Genomic DNA, 10965 nt, shown 5'->3' on the forward strand with positions numbered 1-10965 from the left:
CACTGCAGATTTCACACTCACTTTGTAAAGAGAGGGTGGCCTAGATCCTCCTTCGCTGAGGGAAGGCCCCCAGGTGCTGGAGGCAGAAGCAGCAGTGGAAATAGTGGCCACCCTCTGGCCACAGACAACGATGACAAGGCATCCGGCTGCATCCCAGTGAGACTTCATTTACAAAACAGGTGGCAGGCTGGTTTAGAGTTTTCTTGCTATTTCCAGTACTTTATCCTATTTATTAGATGGTTACAGTTCTGTAGAGAAGTGCTCTGTAGTAAGCAGGCTGATCTGTCCACCCCCCTTGCTGAACTTCCACATTAACACTAATAGTTTGTCTTTGGTGCTTTTTTCCCTAAGTGGATGATCTTGCTGTCTTCAAATAGTGAGTGTTTCTTCCCTTCAGTACTTATAGTCCTATTTAGTTTGCTTTCCTTACAGAGCTGGTTGGGGCCCTGGAATCATATTAACAGGAGTGTCATCATGGACATCTTGTCTCATTCTCTGAGTTGAGGAGATTGAGACTAGTTTTCCACTAAATAAAGTGATTGCTGTGTGTTTTTAAAATACAACATCTATCAAGTTAAAATTTTTTCCTTTTTTTTTTTTTTTTTGGTTGCATTGGGTCTTAGTTGCAGCAGGCAGGCAGGCTCCTTAGTTGCAGCTCACCGGCTCCTTAGTTGTGGCATGTGAACTCTTAGTTGCGGCATGCATGTGGAGTCTAGTTCCTGGACCAGGGATCGGCCCCCTGCATTGGGAGTGCAGAGTCCTAACCACTACGCCACCAAGGAAATCCCTTCCCTTACATTCTTTTTTTTTCAAAATAAATTTATTTATTTATTTATTTTTGGCTGAGTTGGGTCTTTGTTGCTGCACGTGGGCTTTCTCTAGTTGCGGCGAGCGGGGGCTACTCTTCCTTTCAGTGTGAGGGCTTCTCATTGTGGTGGCTTCTCTTGTTGTGGAGCATGGGCTCTATGCATGTGGGCTTCAGTAGCTGTGGCTTGCAGGCTCTAGAGCACAGGCTCAGTAGTTGTGGTGCGCAGGCTCAGTAGTTGTGGCTCACGGGCTCTACAGTGCAGGCTCAGTAGTTGCAGTGCACGGGATTAGTTGCTCCGTGGTATGTGGGATCTTCCCGGACCAGGGCTCGAACCCATGTCCCTTACATTGGCAGGCAGATTCTTAACCACTGAGCCACCAGGGAAGCCCCTACATTCTTGATTTACTAAGAGTTTTCATCATAAGTAAGTGTTAAACCTCATCAGCTGTTTTTCTGCATTGATTATGATAATCATATTTTTTTTTTGCTTATTGCGGTGAAATATGGTGGTAGATTTTCTGATATTGAAACAGCTTTGCATTACTGGGATAAACTATACTTGATAATGATATATTTTTAATACTTATTTGATTTGATTTGCTAATGTTTATATACAGTTTTTATAGCTACATTTATGAGTTAAACGGGCCTGTAATTTTTTCTTGGGTGGTCCTTATCTGGTTTGGGAATGTAGATTACTTATAAAATGAGCTGGGTAGCTTTCGCTCTTTTTCTACTTTTCTGAATAATTGGAATAAGATAGAAATTGACTATTCCTTGAAATTTTGGTTTCTTTGAAAATTCAGTAGAACCTCCTGTAAAGCCATCTGAGCCACCGGTCTTTGGGGAGGGAAGTTTTTGATCATCATTTCAATTTTCTTAATAATTGTTGGACATTTCAAATGGTTTTGTAACTTTCCATTTCATCTAGATTTTGTTAACTTACTCGTGAGTAGGTCTTTATAACATTCATTTTTACCCAGTTATTCCCCTGCCATGTTCATTTTCTCTCCCTTTTTTGGATCAGTCTTGGCAGAGGTTAATCTTATTAATCTCTGCAGATAGCAGTTTGGGTTCTGTTGATACTCTGTGCTGTTTGTTTTCTTGGAGATTCTATGTCACTGAAACTTGCCTTTAACGCTGTGACATCCTTTTTCCTGTTCCCAAGTTTGTTCTGTTCCTTACTCTCCCACTTCTCCCATTGGAGGCTAGCTCATCTCCTGGTAGTTTTAACTGTTAGTGTTTCCAGATAAGTGTATTTAAAGCTGTTTCAGCTCTGTCCTACAAATTCTGAGATTCAATTCTAAATATTTTTTAATTCACTATTTGATTTCCTGTATAACTCAAGGATCATTCAGTAATACATTAGTCAGTTTCAAGGCAGAAGAAATTTGGGGGAATTTAGATGTTGATTTCTAATTTTATTGTATTTTATTTGGAATGAATTGAGACTTGTTCTGTGACCTGATATGTGGTCTGATTCTGTGTGTGGACTGTGTTTGGCCAAAAAAAAAAAAAAAATGTATTATCTGCCTATTAGTTTAGACGTCTCTGTGTCTAATAACTCAAGGTAATTATTCCATTGACTAAGTTTTTGCCATCTCTGTGTGGGTTTGTGATCAACAGGGGTGATTAAAACCTTCACCTACCTGTTTTGGATTATCTATTTTGCTCTGCAGCTCTGTCAGATGTCATTTGATATGTTTTGAAGTTGTCCCTTCACCAGAACACAGAGTTCTTCTTTGCCCCTTATGACACTTTGTGCCTAATTCTATTTTTTGTTTTGTTTTGTTTTCAATTTTTATGTTTGTTTTCTTTTGGCCTCACCACACGGCTTGGGACATCTTAGTTCCTCAACCAGGGATCAATCAAACCCAGGCCCCCAGCAGTGGAAGCACAGAGTCCTAACCACTGGACACTGGACTGCCAGGGAATTCCCTGTCTTTTGTTTTAAATGGGTCTTTTATACAACATTTTGTTGGATCTTGTTGTTGTTTTTTTAATATAAATTTATTTATTTATTTATTTTTGGCTGCGTTGGGTCTTCGTTGCTGCACGCGGGCTTTCTCTAGTTGCGGTGAGCAGGGGCTACTCTTCGTTGTGGTGTGCGGGCTTCTCATTGCGGTGGCTTCTCTCGTTGCGGAGCACGGTCTCTAGGCGCACAGGCTTCAGTAGTTGTGGCACGTGGGCTCAGTAGTTATGGCTCGCAGGCTTTAGAAGGCAGGCTCAGTAGTTGTGGCGCACGGGTTTGGTTGCTCCGCGGCATGTGGGATCTTCCCGGAGCAGGGATCAAGCCTGTGTCCCCTGCATTGGCAGGCGGATTCTTAAGCACTGTGCCACCAGGGAAGTCCTGTTTGTTTTTTTTAATCCAATTTGAGAATTTTTTTCTTCGTTGCTGAGCTTAACTCATTTATGTTTATTTAGTTCTTATCATTGGGCTTAATTCTACATATTATTTACTTCCCATTTATTTACTTTCTGTTTCTTTTTTCTACATTCCTGCCTTTCATTGGAGAAATCAAGTTTTCTGCTGCTGCGCTGTAAGTTACAAATTCTACTTTTACCCTAGGGTAATTTCACTCACTCACACCATGTTCACGCAGCCCTACTGATTTCTCACACTTGTTACCACTTTCCTGTTCCCCCACCATAGGCACGTTCTTTACCCACTCCCCTCCTCCCCATGACCGGCTGCCCCACCCCATCACAGCCACAGTGTCTGGAATTCTCATTTTGGGTCGTTGTGGGTCTGCATGGGTTTGATTTCTCTATTTCTAACGTCTCTGGCAGCTTCTTCGGGATTTGCTTTTCTCCTTCTGTAAGCACTCCTCCCAAGAGTATTCTCAGTGTGGATCCTTATATTGAACCAGAATTTGTATCCCACTTGTCTGAGAACCCCTCGTGCCTGCATCCCTATAGGGATTTAAAGTTTGTGTGTGACAGATTCTGTCCTCCATCAACATCCTGTAAGAATGCTGTTCAGTCCTCAAGTAAGCATAATAACAATGTAACTAATCCTGGGAAATGAGGGATTTGTTTTTTAACTTGGGAAAGACAGTAAAAGATTTCCTGGGCTTTGCACGTGTGGCTCTCGTGGCCAGGTTTCTTGTGATTCGAAGGTTCAGCCCTGAGTGATTTTGGCATCATTACACATGCTACTCCATTTATATTTTAGTGTAAAATAGAGAGCCAGTTACAATCCTGAACTACAGATGTCACACACAAGTGAGCAGGAAATCTCGTAGCATAAAATTCTGTTGTTTAGCTCTCCACAGACCCTGCTATAAACATGTGGGTTTCGGGGTTCACTCTACGACCAGGGCTGGGCCTCCCTGGTCCACATGGGGACTGAGGGAACTCTGCAGATGGGCAGAAAAGCCCAGCCATCTACAGAAGGGGCTCCCAATTCATGGGGTGGGACGTGGGTCAGGCGTTCAGAGCTGCACAGGCACCCTCCTCCTGGCAGTGCCCAAGGGAGGCCTGACAGAGGGGCAAGAGCTGCATTCTTGCTTCCAGCCCAGCGGCTGCAGGTTGACGGTCCTGGACTTTTGCTCTCGGCCCAGCTGCACCACCTCTGTGTCAGGACGGGGGTCCCGCAGCCCCTGTGTAGGGGCCGGGCGTGAGGCAGGTGTGTGCCCAGGAAGCTTCGCCTGGAGCCAGGCCTGGCACCGTGGAGGCACTCGGCAAATGCCACACTTCTGCTCACACGGTCAGTCGTTCTGGCAGCCCAGGCCCCTGGAGAGGCCTCCTGGCCTCTTTGCCAGCCTCAGGCCTCCCACTTGGGCTGAAATCAGACAGGGAGCAGCAGAGAAGCTGTGGGGAGCTACCGGACACGCAGTAGGTCTGCACAGAGCTCACTGCCGCTGGCCGCCCGCCCCGCAGGGCACGACTGTCACTGGCCTCTCCTCCTGAAGGGGGTGGGGGGTGGTGTTTGCGGGGGTGGGGACCCAAAGCAGCCCACAGGGTCCTCAGGCTCATCGCCTGGAGCCTGGTCCGGACTCACGGGGCCTGGAACAAGGCAGGCAGCCAGTGTGCTTGTGGCTAATTGGTGGCCCTCCCGAGGGGGCACGTTTCTGTGGAATAGGAGAGCATTGCCTCACTCACAGCTGTCCCCCCGCCAAGAAGGAGCAGAGGGCAGCCCTTCGAGGCGTGTGGCCTGCCGGTCCGCACCCTGGCTGGGTGCAGAGGTGGGCAGCCCCTCCACATGAGGATCTCCAGTGGTGCTTGGGTGCCCGGCCTGGCCTACCTGGGGGCAGAGCCCCCACAGGTCCCTTTGAAAGTGTACCTTTCATGAATGTCATCTTGTTTATCAGGTTTTCAGTCTTTGATCTCTGGAAAGAAGGCAGATCAGAATCTACCCCACCCCATGTGCTCATCTGTGCCCTCCCTGCTGTCCCCACACATGCCTTACAGAGGACACAGGCTCTCTGGGTGCAGCCTGGGCACTCGGCTCCCCCCCCCCGGCCAGGCAGCCCCGCCAGCCCTCTTCCCTCCAAAGGAGGGACCCAGCCAGGCTTGGTGGCCCAGCCTCTGCTTTCTGCCACCTGACCCCAGCCCCCACTGCCCTGACCTCTGTCCTGGTGCCATTTCCTCCTTGCCCACGCCTGCACCCATGTGCCTGGTGCCTGCCCACCTGACCTGGCCTCTGCCAGCCCCTCTCCTCTGGGGAGCTGGGGCTCAGACAGGCCCCGAAAAGGGGTAGAGTCACCATGGAGGCGGTGCCGGCTCTCCTCACGTCCTCTGCCACAGGGTATTTCTGCTAAGTCCCCTGCCCAAGTCCTGGCACCCTGCGGCCCGGCAGCCCTTCCCAAAGCCCAAGATGGAAACCACACTGGGCCACACTGAGGGGCGCTAGCAGACAGTCCTGGATGAGCCCAGAACCAGAGAGGAGGTACCCCCAAAATGATGGTAAGCAGGAGCGGTTAGGGGTTAGTGTCAGGCCTTAACTTCAGGAAGGGAGGGGGAGGAGTGGTGATGCTGCTCTGTTAACCAGGTTGGTCGGGGCAGCGTCCCCAGCCCAAGGCTGGGGGTGGCTACAGGACCCTGAAGGATCTGGCGTTTCCTGCCTGCCCCTCCTCCACCCTGCTGAGTAGAGTCGGGCCTGGGAGTGTCCTCCCAGAGCCTCTGCACCAGGGGCCAGCAGCAGCTCCCGGCAGGGCCGGGCTGCTCGGGGTCCAGGTCATGCCCACCATCCACACCCATCATACACGGAAGGCTTGGGGCTCTATCCCAACAGTGGTGGGAAGCCTTGGAAGGATTTGGGGGTGAGGAGTGTAACGGAATCTAACTTTTAACCACTGATCCACGAGGAGACCTGGGGGTGTCATTCCCCCAATTTGAGAAATGTTGAACTTTGGGGCTTAAGGGGCTCCCAGGGAAGCAAGAGAGAGGTCTCGACAGAAACGAGGGGCCGCCGGCACGCAGAGGTGGTCACCCAGAGAGGAGAGGGAAGGACTGGCTAGGGCAGCTGAGGCTGAAGTGAGCCTGAGGAGGCCTCGTCCCCTGTGGCCAAGGCCACAACTGGTACCTGCGTCTAGAGCAGCCACCCAGCTCCAGTGAAGGCTCTGGAGAGCCACGGCAGACATGGCTCCATATCCCCTTTCTCAGGAGTGCAGCTGAGTCCCCAGCCCTTCCAACTGCCCTTACAGGCCTGGCAGGCGTGCTCAGGGTCACCCTGAAAGCAGGCAGCCTAGAAGCCAACTCAGAAGGGAGCTGACCAGCAGCTCCGAGCCTCCAGAGAGCTCTGCTCAAAGAGCCAGCCCTAGGAGGCCCTGAGACAGGAGACTAGCCCACTTCCCCCGGGGCGCTGGTCCACAAGAACTTCCAGGCTCAAGGTCATTACAGGCGCCAGGAAGGTTGTGGGGAAGGCCACCCACCATAAGTGCAGGCCCACACCCCCCTTGGCACTGTCAGCCCCTGCAGGGCCCCCCGTCCTGCTCCCGGGTTCATACTGGGAGGTCTTCGGCATCTCACTGAACCTTCCTGAGAGCTGGAGCTGGACCAGCAGCCCATGAGAGGCAAGTGCTGTGCCCCCAGATTTCCCTGAAGCCTGATCAGAACCAGTGCAGAAAGACAGCAGAGCAGGTCAGGCAAGGGAGAGCAGGCAGAGAGCACGGTGGGAGCCTCGCTTCCACACACCAGCTCCTGGTCCGAGTGAGGGAGCAAATTAACCAAGCGGAGACCACGGCTCGGGCACAGGGAGTGTCCTGAGGAGAGCAGGCCTGAGGTGTCCAGCTTCGTGCCTGAGCCAGGACTGCCCTGCCCCGGGAGCCTGTCCTGGAGGAGCCAGTCACCCCCTCAGGGTGACACTGCGAGGACAGGGACAAAAACCAGAGCCTGCAAGGCCGCCTGTGCCATCCTCCCAGCCTCGGCTCAGAGGCCCTGCCCGCAGGCAGATAGGTGGGTCTGCCTGGCCTGTGCTCCCAGCACACAGTGGAACCACCTGCCTGGCATCCGGCTGAACTGGCAGACAGCTCCTGACAGCCGGGCACAGGGAGCTTGGCCTCCCAAGCAAAGGTCTTGGGGCCTGGGCTGGCCCTTCTCCCTCCACCTCACTTTCTCCAGGAGCCTCCAGGCGGAGACTCTGGGATGGACTCAGGTCATGCCCACAGAACCCCTGAAGGGGCCGCTCCCTCGAGTTATAGGGAAGGACCCCCAGCATCACAGCGGTCAGGGTCCTGACCCTGCCCCTCCCCAGTGGCCGCTGCATTCCAGGAGGAAACCAAGTGAGCAGCATGGAGCTGACCAGAGATCCCTGTATAAGTACTTGTAAAGGCATCTGGGGTGGGAGTGTCTCTGTGTAGAGAGGAGGAGTTCGTCTGGGGTTTAAGAACCACAGACACGGGCGCTTTCCCAGAGAAGGAGAGGCAGCCATGGCCAGTGGAAGCAGAAGGGAGCCTGGGGACGTCCAGGGACGCACATCCTCACCCCACTCCAGGACCCAGCGCACGGAGGCGCTGGGCAGGAGGAGAGCAGAACCTGGCCCAGCTTTGGGGCTGAGGGCTCTGGGGAGGCCAGTGGGTGTGACCCCTGGAGGCTCCGGGAAAGGAGGAATGGTTCCAGATATCTCCAGAGGCCAGAGGAGCAGAAAGAGCACAAGATGAGAGAGGGGGCCAGGGCCTGGGTGCCCCTGGCAGACCCCGAGCTCATGGTGCTGGAGTCGCTGGAAGAAGCCCAGCACGCAGCCCTGTGTGTGTGCTTTCAAAGCCCAGGCCTTTCCCATCTCCCAGCTCCACACCAGCACTGTTCTTTTCCTCCAGAGGCTGTGCAGCTGGCCTGTCCTCAGCCTCAAGTCTTGCCCAGGTTGGTTCCTGTCGTCCACCTGTACAGCACGCGGCCATGCGCTGGGCAGGCCTTCCAGACCTCTCCCCACAGCGTCCCACCACCAGACCCAGGGGGGTGGGCTCGGTGACACTGGGTAGACGGTGTGCGTCACTGCAGTGTGTGTCACACGTGTGAGATGCCAGTGCCAGTTGGCCAGGCCCCACCTGTCTTTACACCCTGGGGCAGCATTGTCTTTTATTTTATTTTATTTATTTTTTGGCCTCACCATGTGGTATGTGGGATCTTAGTTCCCAACAGGGATAGCACCTGTGCCCCCTGCAGTGGAAGCATGGAGTCTTAACCACTGGACTGCCAGGGAAGTCCCAGCATTGTCTTTTAGTGCAGACCCTCCTGGAGCTCCAGACCCTGGCCCTGCCTGCTGGGCCAGCCCAGGAAGGAGAGCCGCCCCTGAGCTTGCATCTCACAATTGCTTTTTATTTATTTTTATTTTTTATTTTTTATACAGTTTTTAAAGGGTTACACTCCATTTACAGTTATTACAAAATACTGTCTCTATTCCCCATGTTGTACAGCACATTCTTGTACGTCTTCTTGGTACTTTTAAAAAAGAAATACAGGGCTTCCCTGGTGGCGCAGTGGTTGAGAGTCTGCCTGCCGATGCAGGGGACATGGGTTCGTGCTCCAGTCCGGGAAGATCCCACATGCCGTGGAGCGGCTGGGCCCGTGAGCCATGGCCACTAAGCCTGCGCGTCCGGAGCCTGTGCTCCTCAATGGGAGAGGCCACAACAGTGAGAGGCCCGCGTACCACAAAAAAAAAAAAAAAGAAAGAAATACATTCTTAGTTCTAAAAACTAGGAAAATAGAGAAGAGCTCAAAGAACTTTTTAAAAAATCACCTATGGTGCCCTAGTGCAAAGACAGTCGTTGCCAATATTTTGGAAGGGCTGCCCTGGAGCATTGGCCCATACCTGTGACATGTGGTGCAGCTCCCGGGTCCTTGGCCTGTGCCTGGCCACGCGTGTTGGGGCTGCTGCGTGGTTGGAGATGCCCGGCAAGCATGGCCAGAGGGCAGGGGGTGGTTGACAGCCTGGGAAATGCCTGGGAAGTGTCGTGAGTCAACCATTAACCCTGGTACCTCCGTGGGACCTATTGCAAAATATGCACGACAGGAGATGTCATTTTCAGGGCCAAATGTCCTGAGTGCCCAGTGGAGGAGCAGGCCCAGGCCCTGCAGAGCATCTGGAGAGCACATGCCCACACAGACCTTCTTTGCGGGGACACCAGGGCCAGAACCCCCAGGAACAGCTGTTGCCCCGGCATGGGCTCCTGCGAGGAACCAGGGCAGGCATGGGGTCTCTGGTTCCTGCTGGCGAGCAGCTCAGCCACTAGCACTCAGTGAACCCAGCTCTCTGTACACACCGCGTCCTGCCCCTTCCTGCCCCATGATGACGCACCCTCCTTTCTCTTTTCTCTTCACTGCTAGAGCACCCAGCACCTCCAGCAGCCTACAGCCTCCAACACCCCGAGGGGAGCTCCCTGGTGCCTTGGGCGGCCTTTGCCGTCGAAGGGATGAAGATGGAAGCCCAAGCAAGGGGCAAGCCTGCCAGACACCCCAGGGTTCATCCTGCAAAACCTAAAGGCTGCCAGCAGCCCCCCAAGATTCGTAACTACAACTCCAAGGACTGACCTCCCCGCCCCTCCTCCTCCCTCCCCCGCCCCTCCCCCTTCTTCTCATTCCTTCCTCCCTCCCCCCCCCCCCTCCCCTCCCCACCCCTCCCCCTTCTTCTCATCCCCCTTCTTCCTCCTCCTCCTCCCCCTTCCCCCTTCCCCCTTCCCCCCTCCTCCTCCCTTCCAATCCATCTTGGTCTCTTCCCCCTCCTCCTCCTTGGTGGCTTTATCTCCATATCAGAGGGTGTGTGTGTGTGTGTGTGTGTGTGTGTGTGTGTGTAGTGAACTGAAGAGCAGCCTCCACAGTGCTGCTAAGGCACCTCGTGGACCGATTGCAGAGCCCCGAATTGTTCTTTTAACTTGGGAAGGACAGTAAAAGATTTCCTGGGCTTTGCATGTGTGGCTCTCGTGGCCAGGTTTCTTGTGATTCGAAGGTTCGACCATGAGTGCTTTTGGCATCATTACACATGCTACTCCTGGGGCCTGGTCCGGACTCACGGGGCCTGGAACAAGACAGGCAGCCAGTGTGCTTGTGGCCAGTTGGCGGCCCTCCCGAGGGGGCACATTTCTGTGGAAGAGGAGAGCATTGCCTCACTCACAGCTGTCCCCCCGCCAAGAAGGAGCAGAGGGCAGCCCTTCGAGGCGTGTGGCCTGCCGGTCTGCACCCTGGCTGGGTGCAGAGGTGGGCAGCCCCTCCACATGAGGATCTCCAGCGATGCTTGGGTGCTCGGCCTGGCCTACCTGGGGGCAGAGCCCCCACGGGTCCCTTTGAAGGTGTACCTTTCATGAATGTCATCTTGTTTATCAGGTTTTCAGGCTTTGATCTCTGTGGAATGAAGGAAGATCAAAATTTACACAGGCATATTGATGTCCTAACCACAGATGCACTGCTCATCCTGGGCGCAGTGCTTGGGGAGCTGCGGAGGCAATGGCAGGTCACTTCTGATGTGCCAGGAAGGAGCACGCTGGGAACAGCTTTGCTGCCGGGTGGCGGGGGTCTCTATGCTCTGCTGTGTCTGGCATGTGGCCCTTTAAGTGAGGTGTTGCCATATGACTTCCTTTAGATGAAAAAGTGAGGAGAGATGCCCTGTCGCTTTCCCTAGAAGCACTTCAAAGCCCATGAGTCTCCAGACCTCTGTGGTACAAACCAGGGACTCAATCCCAGCCACCCAGCCTGTAATCGTCCCATCACCTGGGCTCCTGGCA

The 10965-nt window shown here is 53.3% G+C and overlaps 1 protein-coding gene across 4 annotated transcripts in view; it reads left to right on the forward strand.

Annotated features, from left to right (window-relative positions):
* The window catches only part of CCDC57 (coiled-coil domain containing 57), a 107588-nt gene extending 97811 nt beyond the window's left edge, over positions 1–9777 (forward strand). For all 4 annotated transcript variants that reach the window (XM_029213204.1, XM_029213205.1, XM_029213207.1 and 1 more), the window contains one exon: positions 9575–9777. In XM_029213204.1, the coding sequence (XP_029069037.1) occupies positions 9575–9777 (203 nt within the window). The remainder of the gene's footprint in view (positions 1–9574) is intronic.
* The last annotated feature ends 1188 nt before the right edge of the window (positions 9778–10965 follow it).

The sequence above is a fragment of the Monodon monoceros genome, unplaced genomic scaffold (assembly GCF_005190385.1).
Source record: "Monodon monoceros isolate NGI ecotype Baffin Bay Population unplaced genomic scaffold, NGI_Narwhal_1 Super_Scaffold_9, whole genome shotgun sequence".
In the NCBI taxonomy this organism is placed as follows: domain Eukaryota; kingdom Metazoa; phylum Chordata; class Mammalia; order Artiodactyla; family Monodontidae; genus Monodon; species Monodon monoceros.